The sequence below is a fragment of the Miscanthus floridulus genome, chromosome 19, assembly GCF_019320115.1.
Source record: "Miscanthus floridulus cultivar M001 chromosome 19, ASM1932011v1, whole genome shotgun sequence".
Classification (NCBI taxonomy): Eukaryota; Viridiplantae; Streptophyta; class Magnoliopsida; order Poales; family Poaceae; genus Miscanthus; species Miscanthus floridulus.
This window is the reverse complement of record NC_089598.1, coordinates 16,974,473-16,997,063: the sequence shown is the minus strand read 5'-3', so window position 1 is coordinate 16,997,063 and position 22,591 is coordinate 16,974,473. Positions and strand designations below refer to the sequence as shown.

Here is a 22,591-nt window from a genome sequence, read left to right as displayed (position 1 = left end):
CGTTCGCGACCCGGCCCCGGAGCGCCATGGCCGAGCACCTCCTCTTTGGCCGCGACGTCGCGTTCGCGCCCTACGATGAGTACTGGCGCCAGGCGCACCGCGTGTGCGTCGTCCACCTCCTCAGCGCGCGCTGCGTCGAGACCTTCCGCCGCGTCCAGGAGCAGGAGGCCGCCCGCGTCGCCACTCGGGCCAGCGCCGGCGCCGGAGGCGCGGCCGTCGACCTCAGCGAGCACCTCACCGAGTACGCCAACGTTGTTGTGTCGCGTGCCGCGTTCGGCGACGAGAGCGCGCGATTGAGATGCGTGCTGCTGTCGGGCAAGCGCGAGCAAGCTGCCGCGTCCATGGCGGACGAGCCTTGGGACGGGGACGGGGAGGCCCACCTGACGGCGAGGTTGGTGATGTAGACGACGGATGGCGTGTTCTCCTGGAAGAGGTGTTGAAAAATAATCTGTTGCGTTGCATATTTCTATTCTTAGTTTGTCTAGTGGTGAGCACGGCCGCGTCGTGCGCGTTTCCTTTCATGCAGAGCGTGTGTGTGGCGAAGCTTGGCCCGGCAATGGCGCCCACGTTCCATGGCTGTGGGATGGCGAGCTAAAACGGGGCGGGGGCGGATGTGCTTATGGCCTTGCCAACTGTGTAATCGTGTGACTCAATAAAAGGAGAAAGAAAACAGAGAAGCAGCAGTTCTGTGCGCTGTGCAAAAATCCCTGAGTTCCATCTGTTCGTCGCGTTCGTCGCGAGTTCATCGAACGAGAGAGATCCTGATCCAGTTTTCTACAAGAGGCGCATGGTGGCGAGCTCGTCCGCCTGCAGCTTCCGGGGCATCGCCGAGGACCAGCTACGCTGAGGCAAGCGCCACGATGAGAGAGCCCACGACCGACGATAGCGGCCTCGGCGGGGACTAGCTCGTGGAGCCACCGTAGCTGTGCCCACGGCCACGGCGAGGGGAGGGCAAGCGAGGAGGCTGAGGCGGACGCGGGCTTGGTGGCCGCGGTGCGCACGAGGTGCCTGAGGAAATGACGTGGGCGGCGTGGCGGTGGGAGCGGGGAGAGGAAGCAAGCTGTGGCGGAGGACGCGGCGGCGGCGGCGGCCATTGAAGCTGATGTCGTTTGTGTTGTGCGCGCGGGGGACAGGACAGTGGAGCGAGCGCCCGCGGGCCGCGGCTGGGGGTGTTTGGACGATGAGTCGATGATGAGTGGATGCGCTGCGTTGCTGCTACCTGGTGCAGCGGCAGTGCTTGCCTCACGCTTTTCTACTGGCTGCTGGCTCGTAAAAACCGCTCAACGTCGGTTAAAACTGCCTTGTCCCTGCCCCAGGTGCTAAAAGTGAATGGTTATGATAGTTGGGGTACCGGTACTAGACGGTTTCGTAGTTGAGGGTTAAAATTAGACCAACACATTAGTTGAGGGGCCAAAAGTGGACTTAATCCTAATAATAACAACATTGTCTTTTTGATTCGGTCAAAAATAGATTTTGTTTACATAAATTGATGCCCACTTTCGAACTAAATAGAGGCAACTAAACATGCCATATTGGCATTGCCTATGTTTTTAGCGCATGGACGGATGGAGGTTCGGACGGACGGCGCGTCCGGACACACGTCCAGCGCCCCGCCCGAAATATGGAAATGAGCCCCGCCTGCGTCCATCCCGCGCTAGCGCGCCCTGGCCCCTTTTCCTCCCCATTGTTGCATTTTCCCACTCACATCCCCTCACACCTACACCTGGCTCGGCCCCCGCTTTTTACACTGATAGCTCTCGGAGGGAAACATGGAGGGCTGCTCCAAGAAGAGCGACGTCACTGTGCCCGGCCTCCCTGACGACCCCCTGATGGAGATCCTCTCCTGCGTCCCTGCCAAGTCCGTCTGCCGGTTCAAGTGCGTGTCCAAGGCCTGGCGCGACCTCATCGCCGACCCTGACAACTGTAAGAAGCTGCCCCAAGCCATGCAAGGACTGTTCGTCGACTCGGCCGACTTCGAGGTTGATGACACTAAATTGGCCAATATCAGTTTCAGTTTCATCGACTTGACAGTGAGATTTGTGCCTATGGACATCGACCCTTCCTTCTCCTTCCTGATGGAACGGACTGGGATCAAGACCTTCTTCTTCATGGATTCCTGCAACGGGCTTATCCTTTTCGGGCACCGTCAGGAGCCGTCTCACCTATCGGCGGGTACCTATATGGTGTGCAACCCGACCATAAAGCAATGGTCAGCCGTGCCCGCTTGCAGCTCTCGTGAAGCGCTAAGTCACACCTATTTAGCTTTTGATCCGGCGGTACCCTCTCACTTTCACTTGGTCCAGTTCCAGATACCCGATGTGGACATGGAGATAGTGTCGTTGCATGTTTACTCGTCTGAAAATGGGACCTGGAGCCAAAACCAAATTGATGAACAAAAAGAGCAAGGACAGTTGGAAGGCTGGCATCATCAGTTCACACTAGAGGTTATCGATTATCGTTGCGCCTTTTTTAATGGCTTCCTACATTTGATAGTTTGGGACCTAGATAGACAACACATACTTGTTGTAGATATACAAGGGAAGGCAAGAAGGATGATCACTGTGCCAGGTATGGCTGATGGGAGCCAAAGGCACAACATTACATGTTGTTTAGGTCAATCCCAAGGGCACCTACATTGCGTGACTATAGAGTATGCTGATGAAAATAATGACAAACTATCCATCTGGGTTCTTCAGAATTATGATACACAGGATTGGGTGTTGAAGAGCACTGTGGACTTGGACTCTTTTGATGTCTTTGGAGAAACAGAAGACTTGAACAAGTTTCAAGTGGTTGACATTCATCAAGACTGTAATGTGGTTTTCGTTCTTCAGGAGTCTTGTAAGCTGACAGCATACAACATGGACCGTAAGGAAGTGAGTGTCATTGCCACTTTCAAAGATCACAAAGACCCGTGTGATTTTGCTCGTTACGTTCCCTATTTCTCAGAATCATCAGATCTCACAAATAAGTACTGAAAGTGTGTGCTCTAAGTATGAGCTAGCAGCTTGGTTAAATTCCAGTAGACTCAGGTGAAATGCTCTGGTTGTGCTTGGATGTATGCCTTCTTAATTAGTAGTGCAAGCCTGTTGAGACATTGGATGTATGCCTTCTCATGCTTTTGTCTAATTAGTACTGCAAACCTGTTTGGATATTTATGTAGTGTACCTTTATGGATGCTAGTTATATTAATGAATGCTTATGCGCAACTCGGAACAATTTTGATTTTTGGTGATAAGTTTTATGATTAACATGTTTTTTTTCGTGGCTGTGTTAATGAGCAATTATTTACTGTGAATTTAGTTTCTTTGGCCGTGTGTTTATTTATGTCAATCAAATAAAAGTTATCTTCCATATTTTGCTAATGTTGCATGTATGGAATCATTTCAAATTGAAGGCTTGTGGTTACATCAAAAGTTTAGAACCCAAAAATCCTATTTAGGCTAAAGAAAAAACAGATGTGCTGGACAGGTAATCTCTTTGGAGGAAACTTGTATAGTTTTAAATGTAATATATGCAATTAACTGTCATGTAGACATGCCACATCTTATCTTCCTAATAGGGCATCAGTTGTAATGTTGGTAATGGTAGAGGCATTCCCAAAGCACATTGATCCAACCAGATCTGCTTGGAAGAATTGTATACTCCGGATCTGCATGGAAGAAGGTTAGTTCTCTCCAAGAGAAGTATAATGTTGGACCTACCCGATGCTGAGAGACAGCTATATGCCTATTTCTAAATGTCATGAAACCCTGAGAAAAACTGTATTTCTAAATGTCAATTGTTTTCTTTCCATCAATCAATAGTTGAGCTTGTGCTTTCATGACAACTTATGACATGTTCTTTCTTCAAGTGGGATTCAGATTTAAATCTGTATTGAAGTTCTGAAAAATGTCCTGTGTCAGCTGTCAGCTCCTTGCTGAAACCTGTAAATTGACTCCAATTGGCTGCTTGTTCTTCCTTGGAAAATAGCTGAGCATATTCGTTGAGATCAGCAAGGTCATTACCTCGCTGGAGCATGTCAAGAGCTTTCTACTCTGACATAATCTTCGAAACTGACTCCAATTTAGATTAAAAATATGGTGTAACAGTGTAAAGACAATAGACAATAGAGGACTCGAGGATCGAAGGGCTCCAAGTGCCAAGACCTAGGTGATGCCGTAGTTTGGCTCCCCTGATCACAGCTTAGAAATGTATACCATTCCATAACACTTGTTCAAATGTAATTATTTGAAATTTTTGTCACAGCTGGGAAGGAAAATAGAATTTAGCATAGAACTAGAAAGCAACGCCCGGCCTCGCCGCGCCTGCGTAGAGTGCCTACCATTTCAAGCCAGTTGGGTCATGTATTAGCATTTCTCTGATCTCGTTGGTTGCTTCTTTTTTATGAACCATTGATGCAGATTTTGTGAACTTGACCACTGTAATAGAACTGATATTAGGTAATTCGTCATGGAAAAACATTAGTGGATGTTGTAGCGGATTGTACTTTGATAGATCATCGTCACATTTATTGGATATGAAACGGCCTTGTAAATATCTCTGTAATACAAATCCTGAGCCAAAACTCAGGTGTACCCGATGTCCTTGTCGCCCATTAGCCCGCTAAGCCGTCGGATCGAGCGAACTCCAGCTTGTTCGTTTGGCTGTGGCTTGTCGTAAATGATCGTAAATTTCCAGCTGGAACAGTATTTTTCTCTCACACAAACCAGCCAGCAGTACTTCTTCACAAACCAGCAACGAAACGAACCAGCCAACCGAATATGTCACAATATGAACTGTCCGATATGGATCGGTTCAGGTCTCATCCATTAAGTCGCAAGCACAGGCTCTTACACAGGGAGCTATTTTTTAACAACTAACATGGGAATAACCAACCAAGGTATCTGCAGTAGAAGAGTACAAGCATGTTATAAAAGACAGAGGAAATGGCCGCTGATAAATTTGAAATTGAAAGGAACCGTTCGATTCAAAGAGTACGTTGCTGGGAAAACCCTCGATGTTAACTTCAACTCTTCTCTTCCAATAGCGAAGTATACAATTGTGAGGCATACACAACAAATATGGTTGGAGCAAATTAAATCCAAGCCACTAATAAGAAGACAAAATGGGGAACATGCATTTGGAAGTTCGAGGAACGGCGATTTAAATGTCTTTTATTTTTGTTAGATGCTACGGGGACTGGAAGATGTTTCGTTTAAATATAATAGACTGACAAATGATTGAATAGGGATAGGTGCGGACTCTGTATATAAATAAAAAATGTACTTCGCTGAAAAGCCATGACTGAAAATACTGTTCGCTGATTTGTTATGAAAGAAAAACATTGTTCGTTCGCTGAAAAAGTACGGCTCATAAGACAAGCGAAGAGGGCCGGCTTAATATAAATACATACGTAGGCTGACAGTTCTTGGTGTTTTGTGGATATGAATGTTGTTCTCAAATGTTGCAGCCCAGACATCTCTCTTTGTTACGAAGCTAGAATGTATATGAAGTAGCTTCTATAGTGTTCGAACAATGCTCATATTGTTAGGTATTTTGTCATGTATTTGACTCAAGTATCAATGTAAAAATAATATTCAGAGAACACTGAAGACCATGAATGGACGTATCAACATCAGATACTACTTCAGATCATATGGCCTCGATATTTTAGCTCTTTATAGCATAATCAGGTATTATTTGGATATAAGAAAAATGTAGGTAAAGGAAGCATTCAGATAATTTCAAGGACCATGTGTATTCACATATGATGTTTTGGTTACCATACTCTTAAATCAAATTCCTTACATCTAGAAATTGCCATAAAAACAAAAAACATGAATTTGTCACATATCCATTTCAAGCTATTGATGGAAAGCACGTTGTGAAGTAAAGTGTTAGGCAAACTGAAAAATAAAAACAAATGAATTAGCAAAGCAATTAATGAGGCCATTGTTGATATTCCCATCTCACTCACCTCTGAATTTCGTAGCAGCTATACAAAAAATCTGGAGGAATTTTATTAATGAAAATGGTAATTAGGCCTTAGCAGTCTATTCATATCAAGAGATTTGAGCACTGAGTTGTCATAACTCCCTCGAGGAAATAATTACAGCAGGGATAATCCTCCTATTACCTCTTCATCACCCCAGAGAAGTGGTAGGAAGGCGTCTGCCTCCATCACCTCTGTACCTAGCTCAGCTGCCCTGTTTTCTGAGCATCCCGAATACCCCAGATGTACAGGAAGGCAAATCATTCTCCAGCATCCGCGTGGAACTTGGTGGTGTTAATAAATAAAAAAACGCACCTGACGGTGACGGCCCACAAGTCCACAGCCCAATAAAAATCTAACTGGGAAGGTGACTGGCCGCTGGCAGCAGGTTGCTCTGACCGAATGATTGGCGGCCCTTTCTGTCCTCAAACTGGCCGTGGGCACGTAACCGAACCGATGCGACCTTTCGTCCGTTTCAAATCTAAGTGGGCCGGCCCATAAACGGCCCATCCAGCCGACGGTTATCATGACCCGGCGCGCATACTATGAAACCTCTGCCCCGGGGCTAGGGATTCCTCCCAGCCGTCATCGCTTCGCGTCCGCCTCAGACCGCCAGGAGGGGTAAGGTAAGCCACCCGCCGCTCTCCTCCCACCCCATTTTGTCCGGGCGTCGTGTTGGGTAGCGCTGGCTCGGTCGCTTCGTGGAAGCGCTCGGATCTGCTCTCTGCTCTGTACGCGCCTGTTCTCGGTCGGTCGAGGTGTAGCTCGGGCGTCAGGGGCTGTTTCGCCTTGTAGATTTTGTGTATCTGCTCTTATCGATAGATCGTGAGAAGGTTTTGCGACGAGTCTCTTTGACCTTAGGACGCGACACTATCGGGGTCATGATATTTAGGGATGCTGTCTTATTAGTCATGGTTCATTTGGGCATGAGGTAGATTTAGCAATGGTGTTTCTATATGATTCTGTTTTTGGTGTTAACTTTGGGTCAACACTAGACTAAGAATTGTTAATAAGTAGCTTTCATGTTGGACGACAAGATCCTTCTATGGTTCATTCCAGTTCTTATGATTTTGTGTCTTGTCCTTTGCATCTTCAGCCGCCTGACATAATGATATTTATCTGTTTGCAATTCAGGAGGGAGTTTTGAGAAGATCAAATGGCTCCTAAAGGTACACGCCTAACATTGCATATTTCTATGCGTGCCACACTTGATCAATAAATGCCATGTGTCAACCTTTAAATCACTGTAAATTGAGTGCTCAGTGTTATGCAGTTCCTGTTTCCTTTGCATGTGTGTCACCATTGTTGAATTGTATCAGGTCTTAGTTGGTAATTGTACATTTAGCACTCTGATTTAACCACTACCTGTTCGTTTTACTCATGCCTTGACCAGAACATGGGAATCATCTCAAAAGGGAGTGTATAGAGTTAGCAAACTCTAAACTGCATTGTCTTGTATACAGATGGGGTCTCTAATGCAATCTTATCAATGTATTGGTAGTGTGTCTATTGTTTGATTATCAATATACAGATGGAGAGTAGTCACCATGCTAAACTTCATGAACTATTTCTATTTGATAGGCTTACTGTAAGTATGCATGACCTTACCATTTTATCTAATTGCGTTGTTTGATTAGCCGCTCCTGCCAAGAAGGCTGATGCCAAGGCCCAGGCCTTGAAGGTTGCCAAGGCTGTGAAGTCTGGGGCAGGCAAGAAGAAGACCAAGAAGATCCGCACGTCCGTGACATTTCACCGCCCCAAGACCCTGAAGAAGGCCAGGGACCCGAAGTACCCAAGAATCAGCACCACTGGAAGAAACAAGCTTGATCAGTACCAAATCCTCAAGTACCCCCTCACCACAGAATCGGCAATGAAGAAGATTGAAGATAACAACACTCTGGTCTTCATCGTCGACCTCAAGGCAGACAAGAAGAAGATCAAGGCCGCTGTTAAGAAGATGTATGACATTCAGGCAAAGAAGGTCAACACCCTGATCAGGTTAGCACTTTGCTCCAGTGTTAGTTTTTTCTGCATAATTCGTTATTTTGTGCAACTATGAGTGAATGAGTGATTCTTACTTTGTCTGTGCAGGCCTGATGGGAAGAAGAAGGCTTATGTGAAGCTGACGCCTGACTATGATGCTCTTGATGTGGCCAACAAAATCGGCATCATCTAAGTTACAGGCAACTGGATTCTGCATCTGTGTCCTACTAGTTCTATGTGAGAGTTTTTGTAGCTATTCCTTTCTATGGCCCTCAGTGGCTGCATTACCATGTGTTGATGCACACTTATGAATTTGATATCATCCAAGTGACCGGTTGAGCTAATTTTTGCTTTGTACTTGCTTATACTTCTGAGCATAGCGTCAGATTTTCCTATGTTACTAGTAATTTTTGTTATATTGGGTTGTTTTTTCAACTAAGCCTTGTTCTGAACCTCAGACTACATGTGCCTGTATTATTCCATTTTGTACTGGCATTATTCCACTTCTGTATAATAGCTTAATCTGTTGCGGGAACTCGATTGTCCCTGCATGGTTTGTTGGGGAGCTAATGCCAATTTACCAACACTGTTTACTTGCTATCAGTAATTAACCTGTATATAGATTGTAGCTGTATTTTGTGAAAGCTTGCAAACTCAACCTTTTACAAGGAGAATGCAGAGGCGTACTTCAAGATAGCCAAAGTAACCGACTTCAAGATATCCAATAATTTGTGCCTAAAATATATATATATATAAAAACAGGCCCTAGGAGCAGAAGCGTAGAAACACGAGTCAAGGGAAGTGTAGAAGCACGAGTGCAGAGAAACTACCTGTAGGCGGTGGTCATTAACGGTTCTGTTGTTTCGTCATAGGATACCCCGCATCTCGCGCTGCGGACCCTCGCCCGTGTCTCGTGCCGTGCGCGTCTCGCGCCGTGGACCCTCAATCGTGCCTTGCACTGCTCGCGCTCGCGCTCGCGTCTCCCGCAGCGGCCACGATCCATCCGCCTGTTGACCCGGGCAACCTAGAGCTCCTCGCCGGCATCAAGCTCCGCATCAATGGACATCCATTGGGGGCAGCAAGTTGATGTGCACATGTTACAACCGTGTGTTTCATGTATTTCAAATGTATGTTGTATATGTTTCATTTAGATGCTATAAAAATAGATCTGGTGTTGCATATGTTGCAATAACTATACATGTATGTTGTAAGTGTATGTTTAAAATGTTTCAGTTGTTTCAAACATATGTTGCAAGTGTTTTATCTGGATATTGTATATGTTGTACTGACTATACATGTATATGTTGCAAGGTATGTTTCAAATATTTTAGCTGTTTCAAACGTATGTTGCAAGTGTTTTATCTGGATGCTGCATATGCTGCAGTGTCCATACACATATAATGCAAGCGTATGTTGTAAATATTTCATCTGTTTCAGACGTATGTTGCAAGTGTTACATGAGCAGGCGCAGGAGAAGGTGGTCCCCTTGGGCGCAGCGGTCCCCGCTTGCGCGCGGGAAGCGTGGCAGCAGGCGCGGAGCACAAAGCTGTATCCATTGGCGTGATAGCAAGCGCGGAGCATGAAGCTAAGCTGCATCCATAGGCGCCTTGAGGGTACAATTATTGAAAACGGGCGGGTAGCAGGCACGTGCGTCCGGACGGGTGCCGCGTCTTGATGTCCAAGCGCTAGTCTCTCCCTTTGTCATATTTGGCTGTTACTGGTAGGTAATAGTATATCTCTATGCCACATGGTTGTGTTATCATTCTGTTAGAGCATCTCCACTACATTGAGAATTCCCATTCTCTAAAATACTAGTACAGGAGATTGAGAAAACAAAACTAAATAAACTTTGCTGTGGTACCTCTAAATAACTGTGTACCGTTAATCTGGATGATTATTAGCACATATTACTTCCTAGGAGGTAATATAAGAAATATATATTTATATCTATTTTTAGTTTGAGAAATAGGGAAAATAAGGAAATTATCTATCAAACAAATCTGACGTGCATCCACATGCATGCTACATAGATCTGTGCCGATATTTCCCAACGTCTACTATGTAAGTTTTTTAGTTGATTGATTAATTATTTCTATGTGTCATAATTTATATCCCAAAGAGTGTGTTACGTGAACTTGTTTTTTTTTAATCTGACCTATTTAAGGTTGCAGGTCTCACATGAGTTATAATATTTTTTTATTTTGGGATGCGAGACATACATATTTGTGTAACATGCATCCATAATTAAGCTATGAGTATTTAATTTAACATAATCAGTCATAGTAATATTTGTTTACGTGTCATATCTAAGGCTTAACATCCCGTGTACGTATGCTTTATGTGTGAAGATAAGGACATGTTCATGGTGTAACGTGACAAATTTTTATGTTACCCTAAAAAACCAATTTTTATGTTAAGAATTCTCAAACAAAATTGTGTTAAGAATGTGTAAATGTGTAATAGCTTCACGTCATCACGTGTGGCATATCCATACATGTGTGTTGGATGTTACGGAGTAGACTCTAAAATCACGGCTGGAAGTGTCCCCTTCCCGGTGATTACAGGATTTTGGCAGATTTTTGTTTGTTTCCTTTGATGTTTGTTTATTTAACTAATTCATAAAATCTAATAAATCAATGGCTTAGATTATTTTGAACTAAGCATTGCCCAAACTAAAGGGATAGGGGAGATGCTTTGCAGCAGATTGACAAAAGTCATCCCCTTTCCATTTACTGTCACATGGGGCCCACAGGACAGTGGCTATCTCTCCTCTTTCTTCCTCTGCGGCATCCTCTCCCTCTGTCACGCGGCAATGAGCAGCGGCAAGGAGCGGCCAGCCAGCGTGGCGGCGCGACAGCGAGCCCGGTGTGGCCAGCCTGTGTGCGGCGGCCCGCACACGCAGCACAAGGGCGACACAACCATCCTGACGGCCTCCACCATCCCAAGGAACCACACGTCAGTGACATGATGAGGGGGAAGGGGATCGAGAAAAAAATGGTAATGGACCTCCTCCATTTAAGGGATTGAGAAAAAATATAGAAAAAGAGGATTAAGAAAGGGGATATGCTAAAGCATTTTTTTTTTTTTTGGCTTCAATCCCCCCACCCCCACCCTGTTTTTTTTGCTCCGTGTAGGGAAAGGGGACTGCTTTTACTCAATTAGGTGGAGTTACTCCATGTTACCTACTGATCCAAGGATTAACACATGATGCATGAAAAGGGAGCCTACCATTTTAGAACTTTGATTGTCTAGTTTGAGCTTCATATAGCACTAGTGGTAACTTAATCTTCAAGTTATTCAGGACTAGTTAGGTTTCGTTTGGCACAACTTCTCCATTGGCTTCACGAGCCTTTTGAAGTTGTTTTGTGCCAAACGGTTATTTTTAAAATAGCTTCACACGTGAAGCTCCTTAAAAACGTGCTCTCACAAGGGATTAGTGTGGGATGAAGCTGAAAATAGCTCCTATACCAAACATGGCCTTACTTGCTCACGTGGAGACAAATTTTTTTTTTGTATAATCTCGAAGAGAGTTGATCAAATGCTTGTATCACAATATGTCTTCTTCAATATTGTTTGGCTTTGATTGATATGATTGCACTCTATATGCTATGTCTCTAGAATTTGTAAGTGCTTTGTGATATAGTACCTGAGAAGCTTTGTCACTTTCCATGAACTTGGATATCATGGTTTGTCAGGGGGATTATTTGCATTGCCAAAAGAGGGGAAAAAAGATACAAAAAAGTCATGCTCTATTTAGATTCCATGGTCTAAAGAGTTAGCGTCTAAACTATAGACCGTGAGACCCAAACAACGCGTTAACAATAGAGATAAACATAATTCCCTTTCGTAAAGCATATCTCCATTTTACTGATGGTGGTGAAAGCATATCACCATTTTTTTCATTGACCTAGCGACAATATAACTCCTAAAGAGTCATTCTTTTGAAGAGCGTATCGACTACCAATTTCCCCTTTTCTATTTTTGGCTTTCTTTTCTAATATAAGAACTCTTTATATTTCCTAAATTGCGTATTGTTTCTCCTCAACTGATGATTCCCTGAAGCCGCGCCTGACTTTACGAGTACACGCTCGGCTGCACGCGAGTCAAGGACGGCATCCTCCGGGCGATGGCCAGGCTTCTGGAGCTCGACGACGACAGCATCATCGACCAGTTCGGCGACAAGGGCATCACGTACGCCAGATTCAACTACTACCCTGCCTGTCCGAGACCCGACCTCGTCCTCGGCATCAGGCCTCACAGCGATATCCGCGTCCTGACGCTGCTCCTCGCGGACGAACACGTTGGTGGGGTTAGTCCCAAAACATATAAGCGGGAATCAGGCTAGTCTTTCGGGTTAAGTAAGACCTAAGACCTTATATGCTGGATCTAGGACCTATAAGAGCACAGGCTCTAGTAATGAGCCGTGAAGGCTGCAAGCCAGCTCTAACATCGAGAACTCGGTGGTCATCACCGGTTCCAACAGACGTATCTATGGCAGAATCGTCTAATCTAACGTCTCTCAGGAGTGCTCGGCTAAATTACGCAGTCCCGTCTTGCACATCCCAGGGGAGAACCCGAAAATCCACAATTTTTCATCAGGATCATGATTGAGAGAATAAAGCTTACATCATTCTTAACCAGTTCTTACATTACTTTTAATACAACATCAGAGTATAATATTTATTGTAGTTAATAGCAGAATATTATCATGTTATCAGAGTTATGAACAATTTAATTTAACAACGGAATATAAACATGTGAACAGAGTTACAGCGAAATTAAACATTTATTCATGACGTGTTGAAGCATTGATATATAAATTATGACAACAGATTATAAAACTTCCATTATAAAAACATTTATAGAGAGTTATAAATAAAAACTACGATCGCAGCGTAAATGAATCCTCGCTGAGCCCACTAGAAGGTATCCACACAGGGGGAATAAAACTCTGAGTACTCAATTGTACTCAGCAAGACTTATCCGATAGAAGAAAAAAAAGACTCCAAGGATATGCAAGGTTATCTGGCTTGTGGGCTTATTGCATCTGCAAAAAGCATTACTAAAGGTGCGTCCTTATATTCGATTTTTATTAGCAGTGCATTAGTTCATTAAATAACCATTCTATGTAAGTACATGTGCTACTTTTAAGCAGGTGCTAAGCAATCAGATTTCCTTTTTTCATCATTCATCTTCCAGTTCTTACTACGGTACTAGACCGTTGACAAGCCGTACCGGATTTTCTGGTGATTTGCGAATCAATGCCCTCAGTTGGGTACCCCGAAAACACACGCCCCGCTTGTACCCCAGGCATAAGCAGGACCAACCCACTACACTCCTGTCACAGGGTCCAGATCTCAGTCTAAACTGGGACTCCAAGCCCCCACCCCTAAGTCCTGGACTCAGTGCGGTGTAAGGACCTCCTAACCCAAAAACCACCATGACAGTCGGTCCGGAAAGAGTCAGAACCCATGACAAGAGAGTAACAAGTCTTTCAAGCGCCCATACCCAAATATGTGCTCGGGATAATAAGTCTGTGACTTGCCTAGAGTCTTATACAAGGGTCGGTCCTTAACCGACACAGACAGGGAAAATAGTGTAACCAAGCTATGTCCCGTTGACCGCAGAACACAACCTCTTACACCCACCAATACCCAAACCATATCCCTGCCCAGTCACCATTTTTCCTTTCCACCATTTATATTTTCCAAATGATATTAATACAGTAATATATTTCCTATCTCTCGCGAGTGACAAACAATCACTCGACTTCTATCAGAGTCCTATAGCATAGCAATCTACACGATCCTGTCATACTAGTAAGACTCATAGGATAAAGATATTTATATATACAAGTGGGTTTCAATCAACTCCTTAAAACTTAATGCACAAATATAATTTAAAGTACAAAAAGTAGGGGTTATGCACCGGAGCTTGTCTGAATAAGATTTAATCAGAAGTTAGCTTTCCATCATGGCGACATGATCTCCAAAAGCACCATTTCTCCGGCAACTCCTAATGACTCCGCGATCCATCGACGTCCCTAGTATGATATGCAATGCAATGCAATATAAAGACGTAATTAATCGACTGCAACCGTAACTTGTAAAATACGATTTACGCCTTTCAAGTTAACGAGCTAGTTCTAACGACGACTGTACTTAGCCTATAGATCCATACTGTCGAATAAGACGTTATTTCTCAACAATTATTTTAGTTATATAAACCCTAGTGGCTTCTGTATTTTATTCTATCGATTTAATCATTATTCGAACTAGGGCATCATTATCCATTATCTATCTAGCAAACTAATTATTCTAGAGCTACAAAAATTATAGTGAGCAGCTAATAATATTAGTAATTTACTATAAAATTCCCAGAGTCAACACTATCACCGATTTATCACGGAAATTCCTACAAGTTCACCTTTTAACAATATTAAGCATGTTAAAAATAATTAGAGCAATCCTAAAAATATACAGAACCTATGTGAACGAAATACCCTATCAGGTAGATCGTGATTTTAGAAACTTAACAAAATTAGTTTTATAATTTTTGAACAACTACACATTTTATAGTTTAACTTGTAAACTGGCCCAGCAGCCTAGCTGAAAGCTCTAGTTTGGTTTTGGTGAATTGATGAAACCCTAAGTGCTAATATAGTTTATCAAGTGATCATGAGATAGGTAGCACATTCCAAGTGATGAAGTAAATAAAGACCATGACATGATGATGGTGATGCCATGGTGATGATCAAGCACTTGAACTTGAAAAGAAGAAAGACAAAAAAGACTCAATGCAAAGGTATAAATGGTAGGAGCTATTTTATTTTGTTGATCAAGACACTTAGAGAGTGTGATCATATTTAGGTTCGATAGCCGTACTATTAAGAGGGGTGAAACTCGTATCAAAATGCGGTTATCAAAGTGCCACTAGATGCTCTAACTCATTGCATATGCATTTATGATCTAGTGGAGTACTAACACCCTTAAAATGTTTGTGAAAATATGCTAACACATATGCACAAGGTGATACATTTGGTGGTTGATACATTTGAGCAAGGATGAAGAAGATAGAGGTGAAAATGATTTAGTCACTGGTCATGCAGTGATCGGACGCTGGGTCACAAACTGATCGGACGCTGGAAGGCTACGTCCGGTCCTGCTGACGTGGCAATACACAGTGTTGAGGATGACTGACCGAACACTGGCTGTGTCCGGTCAAGCATGACCGGACCCGTCCGATCGTGAAAAGTCGTCTCTAGATGCTTACTGGAAATGACCGAACGCTGGGGTTCAGCGTCCGGTCACTTTGAGCTGCTGCGTCCGGTCATCACTTGACCGTTGAGATCGGGCGATCAACATTTGAAGAGATGGGACACATCGCACGCATCGTGTGACAGGACGCTGAGGTCTAGCGTCCGATCGATATGACCGGAGCATCCGGTCACCCCGTGTTGTGCCTAGTGAAGGGGTACAACGGCTCTATTTCTTGGAGGCTTCTATTTAAGCCCTATGGCCGGCTCAAGCTCACTCTCTTGGCCATTTGTATTGACATAGCAATCTTGTGAGCTTAGCCAAAATTCTCCCACTCATCTCCATCATTTATTCATCATCTTTGTGAAGTTGGTAGAGAATCCAAGTACATTCCTTGAGTGTTTGCATCTAGAGGCACTTGGTATTCGTGTTTCGCTTGTTACTCTTAGTGGTTGCCGCCACCTAGACGGTTTGGAGCAGCGAGGATTGTCGAGCGAAGGGTGGTGATTGTCTCCGGCTCTGATCGTGGTGATTGTGAGGGGTTCTTGACCTTTCTCCGATGGAGAGCCAAAAGGTACTCTAGTGAATTGCTCATGGCTTGTGTGATCCTTATCTTGTATTGGTTGTGCGGCACCCTATTGAGGGTTTGGCGTGTGATGCCAATTAGCGCGTGAACCTCCAAGTGAGTGAATCGCCACAACGAGGAGTAGCTTACCGGCAAGCAAGTGAACCTCGGTAAAAAATTATTGTGTTCATCATTTGATTCTGAGGTGATTGGTCTTCATTGTTATTCATTCTTGTGATTGATTGGCTCCTTCCTCGACACGGCGGTATAACCTTCTTGCTCATTCTCTTTACTTTACCGCAAACTAGTTGTTAAGGTCTTTAGTGTAGCTAGTTGTGAGAGCTTGTTAGTTTGGTTAGTGTGGCTCTTTAGTTAGCTTTTGAGAGCACACTAACTTAGTGAAGTGTCATAGCTATTGTGTGGATAAAAACTATATAAACTAGAATTGTGGTAGTTGGCTTGCTTTTTTAGTAGGCTAGCGCAACACTTGCTTCGCCTCATAATTATCTAACCGGTTTGTTAAGTGTTGTTGTAGAATTTTTTTCATAGGCTATTCACCCCCTCTAGCCATTAGGACCTTTCACCAGCACGGCGGGGCATGCGCGCGGGCGAGATCAGCCTAGCACGGCGGCCTAGAGCACAGCGTGCACATGCGGCCCAGCGTAGGCGGCACCAGTCCGGCCCAGGCGGGGCGGGCATGGCCCAAGCGGCGCGGACGCGAGCTGCAGCAGGCCGACCCAGCCAAAGCACGGCCCAAGCAAACCGGCCTGGCGGTTTTTGCAAGAACATCCCCAAGCTTCTGCCTATTTCGTATGGTACCGTTTCTACTATTCATTAGAGTCAACTGAATTGCACCTAAGCCCTTACCTTTGTTCCTATTCTCGTTTTCCCAATTCCAGGAGAGCCCGAACAGGGGATGGGCACAGGGTAGCCGGCCGACGGCCAATCCCGATCGGGGAAGTGTGGGGATATGGCCCCCAAGACATGGGTCACACCATCGGAGGTGGCCCGGCCCATAAGATCAAGGCGTGCACGGCACTGCTCGGCGTGCACCGCAAGACATTGTATAGTACCAAATAGGATACTTTACTTGTAACTCTGTCTCTCCAGACTATATAAGGAGAGGCAGGGGTCCCCTAGCGGATAGGCTACATCAAGCTATTTGGTCATCTAGATCAATACAATACACTAAAAACACAGGACGTAGGGTATTACGTCGATCAGACGGCCCAAACCTGTCTAAATCGCTATCTCTGCGCCTTGTGTCACCATCCGGTTCCTGATTACGTGCACCCCCATCGACAAATCTTCCATCACGGGATATCCCTCGGTGGACTGCTGAGCATATTCTATCGACAGTTGGCGCGCCAGGTAGGGGTGTGCGCTTGATCCATGGCGAGCCAGATGGACCTCAAATCAACAACACGTTCTTGTCGTCAATCTCGTGGAGATCCATCCCGGTCCACGACGACGATTCATCGCTGCTACACCAGCCCCTGTGACAGCAGATCCGATCTCGGAACCACCTCCGAGGTCATCTTCACCAACAACTCACCACCCGCCAGGTGCTCGTCGTCAACACAGACCAGATAACGCCATACGCCGCCGATCAGACGCTCCGTCTAAAGCTAAGTCACGTTTTAATATTCTTCTAAATATTCTCCAATCTTCGTATATCGCCATAATGTTTCTCCAAGCTGTTTTTTCTATATTTTCTCTCCAAATGATTTTCCGAACCCTCGAACAGTAACGTTGATGCTAGAACGCCTCCAGAGACGGCCCTGTCTCTGGCTCCTCCCTACACGTGCTACGGGCTCCACGCTCTGCGTTATGGGTGGTCGGCAGCGGCTCCTTGGTCATGCCTATTCCTCCTACACGTGCACGGGCTCCGCGCTCGACGTTATGGACTATGGGCTAACTAGGGGTGGAGACTCAGCTACACAGTAACTATTTGGGCGGTTTATATTAAACATAAATATATTTTCACGCCAACTGATTGCCGAACTGCATACGCCGTTTCATCACCATTGCTGATTTTTCTCCAGAGTTTATTTATTTGTCCGTCATGTACTACCCATTCTACATGTTTGCATTACAGGATCATCGTCCAAGTGATCGAATCACCTGATGCTCAGACTTCTCCACCGATCAACTAGTTGGACCGCTTGGTTCATGGACTCCGTCGTCGACCAGTTGATCGAACGGATCGCCAGCTACACCGGTTACTCCTCGGCGCACGGATACTTCGTGCTCGAGGACTAAGTGGGCATACTTCACCGCATGGACGTCATCAGCTACATCGGTGCTCGGACCTCGCCGCCTACGCCGGGGACTCCTCGGTGCTCGGACCTCGCCGCCTACGCTGAGGGCTCCTCGGTGCTCGGACATCGCCAGCGACATCGGGGAGTCCTTGCTCCTCGATGCTCGGTCATCGCCAGCGACGCTGGGGACTCCTCGCTCCTTGGTGCTCGGTCATCGCCAGTGACACCGGGGACTCCTCGCTCTTCGGTGCTCAGACATCGGCAGCGACGCCGGGGACTACTCGCTCCTTGGTGCTCGGTCATCGCCAGCGACGCTGGGGACTCCTCGCTCCTCGGTGCTCGAACATCACCAGCGACGCCGGGGACTCCTCACTCCTCGATGCTTGGACCTCACCACCTACGCTAAGGGCTCCTCGGTGCTCGGACATCGCTAGCGACGCCGGGGACTCCTCGCTCCTCGGTGCTCGGTCATCGCCAGCGACGCTGGGAACTCCTTGCTCCTCGGTGCTCGGACATCGCCAGCGACGTCGGAGACTCCTCGTTCCTCGTTGCTCGGACATCGCTAGCGACGCCGGGGACTCCTCGCTCCTTGATGCTCGGTCATCGCCAGCGACGCTGGGGACTCCCTTGCTGCTCGGATCTTGCTACGTCTCATCGGTGTGCTATCAAGCTGCTCCATGCTGTTCGGATCAGGGTGCTGATCTTGGGCAGCACGTCTAGGGTCTTGATACGCGCATGTCAGACGACGTCGGCAAGCTTTTAGACTTCTTTGACCCTGCTACAAGATTTATTCTTTATCTTCTAGCAAGCTCGGGGACTAAGTGGGCACACTTCACCTTGCGGTGAATGTGCTTGTTCTCATCTCGAGGCTATGCCTAGAGACTGGCTGCCTGCTCGACTGGTCTTCTACTTTATGACCCTGGCACCACGTGTCTGCGTCACCTACTGTCAGGCTCGGGGACTAGCTGTGGGGGTATGGCCCCCAAGACATGGGTCGCACCATCGGAGGTGGCCCGGCCCACAAGATCAAGGCGTGCACTGCAAGACATTGTATAGTACCAAATAGGATACTTTACTTGTAACCCTGTCTCTCTAGACTATATAAGGAGAGGCAGGGGTCCCCTAGCGGATAGACTACATCAAGCTACTTGATCGTCCAAATCAATACAATACACCAAAAACACAGGACGTAGAGTATTACGTCGATCAGACGGCCCGAACCTATCTAAATCGCTGTCTCTGCGCCTTGTGTCACCATCCGGTTCCTGATTACGCGCACCCCCACCGACAAATCTACCATCGTGGGATACCCCTCGGTGGACTGCCGAGTATATTCTGTCGACAGGAAGACATGACGGTGACAGAGGACCGCCTACGGGGTGCGCGAGACCAACCCACAACCAAGGGTGCCCACAACACGAAAGGAGGTGGCCCATAGCAGTGGGGCGATGTGCGGTGGCGACGCGGCATGGTGACCGGATGTGGCTGCTGTAGGGGAGGCGGTGCGCCGACCGACGGAGACGGTGGACGGCGCGTGGGGCACTAGCGGCACGCCAGCACGGGTGAGGCGCGTGGAAAGGCAGCGCAGTGGAGCTCGCGCGCTCTCTCGAGAGGGGCGTGGGCCGAGACAGTGGCGTCCATGGCCAGGTGATGGCCACAGTGACGTCGGTGACGCTCGGCCGGGGCTACGCCGGCAGGAGAGCGTGGCAGGACTCTAGCCACGATAGGCCCGTCGAGGAGGCGTGCAGAGGCGAAGGGGAAAACATCAGCAGGTGGAGACGCGGGCCCAGCACGAGTGGGTGCGGGCAGCGGAACATCGACGGTGGCTGCTCGCGAACAGGGTGCTCGCCAAGGCGACCGCGACGGCAGCACGAACACGACGGGGACGTGGCACGGGGCAGCACGGTCAGTAGTGGGGCTGAGGGGCACACACGCACATGTGAGGAACCGAGCGATGACAGCAGCCGTCCACGATTGGAGGCGGCATGGTGCTGCGGTGGCGCGAGCTAGCAGGGGATGCGGTGCACGATAGCGTGGTGACCGAGCACGGAGGTGGAGCGGCGCTTGAGAGGGACTACGCCGTGGAGCAGCCGGCCCAACGCGGCACTGGGGACCCACGCGTGCTCGCGCGCCCACGCAACGAGCCGAGCGACGGTGGGCACGACCTTGATTCAATTTTCCAGCGTGGTCGTCCGCGGGAGGTGTGGCAACGCGGGCGCGAGACGCTACAACGGCGACGCAACCATTGCGTGCAGCGGGGCAGCCGCAGCCTCGAATAGCAGTAGCAGCCGAACAGGGGGGGACGCCGGCGCTACACGTGGTGGAGCAAGGGAGAGCGCCAAGGGACGAGCAGCAGGGAGCGGGGCAAGACAGTGTGGCTCGGCATGCTCGTGAGGGAGGGAGGCACAGGGACGGTGGCCTGGCGACGGTGCTCCTGGGGCTGGGGCGCCTCCTCCATGGCATAGCAGGAAAGGAGAGGGAGGGAAAAAAGCAGCGCGCGGCTTGGCTAGGAAGAGCCAGCAGAAACAGAGGCAGAGTGGGCAGAGGAGAGGGGCGCAGAGAAAAAGATGAGGAGACCTGAGCGAGCTCGTCCGAGCACGTGGTTCGGTCGGCCATCTTCTTCATAAACACAGCGTGGGCAGGACTGACTGGCACAACATGGCCGGTAGGGCCATGCCGGGCAATGACGCGTTCCATCGTCACTTCGACCGGGGGCCACAGCTATGTGCAGCGCCATTCAAGATGACGTGACGACGCTGGCCAGAGCAAGCAGCAATGGTAGGACCGACAGCGGTGCAGCAGGCCTGGACACGACGCGAGACGGCAGGAGCACAGCGCAGAGCGAGGCAGTGGCCGGGCTAGCTGGAACGACGTCACACACCCTTCTAAAAGCGAACCGAAAACAACTTACTAATACGACGAAGGCTCAAGTACACACTTTGATGCAACAAATCGTACCAAAACACGAACTAAGATTTAGAAAATTTTGTTAGAATTCAAACACCAAAAATAGCATTTTATCTACTAAACTTGCACTTCAAACTTTTATCTAAATATGAATTACAAGCTATATTTTATTTGGTTTATAAAAATTGTTTTTCACACTTAATCCCATAGAACAAACCATCCACTACTTATTTGCTAGAATTGTTGTCAGACATTTCTAAATATTTTTACGCACTGAATAATTTAACTTGGATGTTTATTCGAGTCCACAAAACTAAGTCACACAGAATCCACTTATCACTTCAAGTTTGTTTTAAAATCAAAATTCGAGGAACTCATTTTCGGGAAATTTTCTTAGGCCTAAATCTCAGTGCTAACGAGATCATAACACTAGGGGTGTTACAACATCTCATCATGGAACTCGGCGCAGTCGACGGGGTCGATGTGGTCGGCGTCAAACTGTTCGAAGACGACGTCGTAGAGCGCGGCAACGTGAGCGGTGCCGGCTCGACGGACCCGACGCCATTGCTGTCGAGGAGGAAGGACTCGACCGCGCGGCGGAGGTCACGCGCGGGACAACTGTCGTCGTAGGTCCACGGAAGGCATGGCATCTTTGGCGGTAGTTTGCGAGGCCATCTCCTGCTCCTCTGCTCCCTTTTCCCTCCCTCTGCTAGCGCCCGTGGAAGAAGTCGCCGAGGTCGCAGTTATAAATCCACCACTGAGAAGCTTTTCTATGACGTGTGTGTTGGGGTTTAGCCCCACATCGTGTAGCGATGGTGGGGAGCACAACATATAAGACGGGAGAATCCCCACTTATCAGGCTAGTCTTTTGGGTTGAGTATCAAGCTAGTCTTTTGGGTTGAGTAAGGCCCAAGGCCTTATATGTTGTAGCTCTGGTAGACCTGAGACCTGTGGGAGTGCAGGCTCGTGGTAACAAGCTAGGCCGGCTACAAGGCAGCTCCAAGATCGAGAACTCGGTGGTCACCACTGGTTCCAACAATTGGTATCGGAGTCCATGGTCGAAAAAGCTAAATCCAATAAAAAATCTCGGGCATCACATATGGCGGGGGCACCCCGATGTGTGACTAAGGGGGAGATTGTTGGGGTTTAGTCTCACATCGTGTAGTGATGGTGGGGGAGCACAACATATAAGATGGGATAACCCCCACCTATCAGGCTAGTCTTTTGGGTTGAGTAAGGCCCAAGACCTTATATGTTGTAGCTCCGGTGGATCTAGGACATGTCGGAGCGCAGGCTCGTGGTAACGAGCCAGGCCGGCTGCAAGCCAGCTCCAAGATCGAGAACTCGGTGCTCACCACCGGTTCCAACAGTGTGGGCCCAAACACCAACATGTCAATGTAAGTTAGCTTGGAATGACACGTCAGCAAAACCAGGGGGCAAAACCACTACAAGGGGTTAAATAACTGGTTTAGGAAAGTTTAGGGTGCTCCATACATGGTTTTATAGTTCAGGGGATGAAGTAGACACAACATCAAGAGTCAGGGGGTTATGTAGACTTTTTCCATTATTCAAAGAAGTGAAATTTTCACTGTGGGTCTGTCAGAGGAGGTAGGGAAGGAGGTGGCAGACGCTTTATTTTAATTGT

General features: G+C 47.3%; 2 protein-coding genes and 1 non-coding gene across 5 annotated transcripts; 2 read left to right on the top strand and 1 right to left on the bottom strand.

The window, feature by feature from the left end:
• Nucleotides 1-1,743: 1,743 nt before the first annotated feature.
• LOC136525263 (F-box protein At5g07610-like) lies at nt 1,744-3,225 on the top strand. The gene has a single exon (XM_066518267.1). The coding sequence runs from the start codon at nt 1,770-1,772 to the stop codon at nt 2,976-2,978; it is 1,209 nt and encodes a 402-aa protein (XP_066374364.1). The 5' UTR covers nt 1,744-1,769; the 3' UTR covers nt 2,979-3,225.
• Nucleotides 3,226-5,574: 2,349 nt separating this feature from the next.
• On the bottom strand, nt 5,575-5,652 carry LOC136530117 (small nucleolar RNA R160). The gene has a single exon (XR_010777614.1). It is a non-coding gene; the product is annotated as a small nucleolar RNA R160 (small nucleolar RNA).
• Nucleotides 5,653-6,532: 880 nt separating this feature from the next.
• LOC136528327 (large ribosomal subunit protein uL23-like) lies at nt 6,533-8,492 on the top strand. 3 transcript variants are annotated; one of them, XM_066521275.1, is made up of 4 exons: nt 6,533-6,600; nt 7,109-7,143; nt 7,612-7,972; nt 8,066-8,492. In XM_066521275.1, exons 2-4 carry the CDS (start codon nt 7,131-7,133, stop codon nt 8,148-8,150), a joined length of 459 nt encoding a protein of 152 aa, XP_066377372.1. In that variant the 5' UTR covers nt 6,533-6,600; nt 7,109-7,130; the 3' UTR covers nt 8,151-8,492. The 3 variants fall into 3 exon arrangements, with proteins under 3 accessions (XP_066377372.1, XP_066377374.1, XP_066377373.1); XM_066521277.1 differs by having other exon boundaries at nt 6,577-6,595; XM_066521276.1 differs by lacking the exon at nt 6,533-6,600 and adding an exon at nt 6,633-6,705.
• Nucleotides 8,493-22,591: the final 14,099 nt, after the last annotated feature.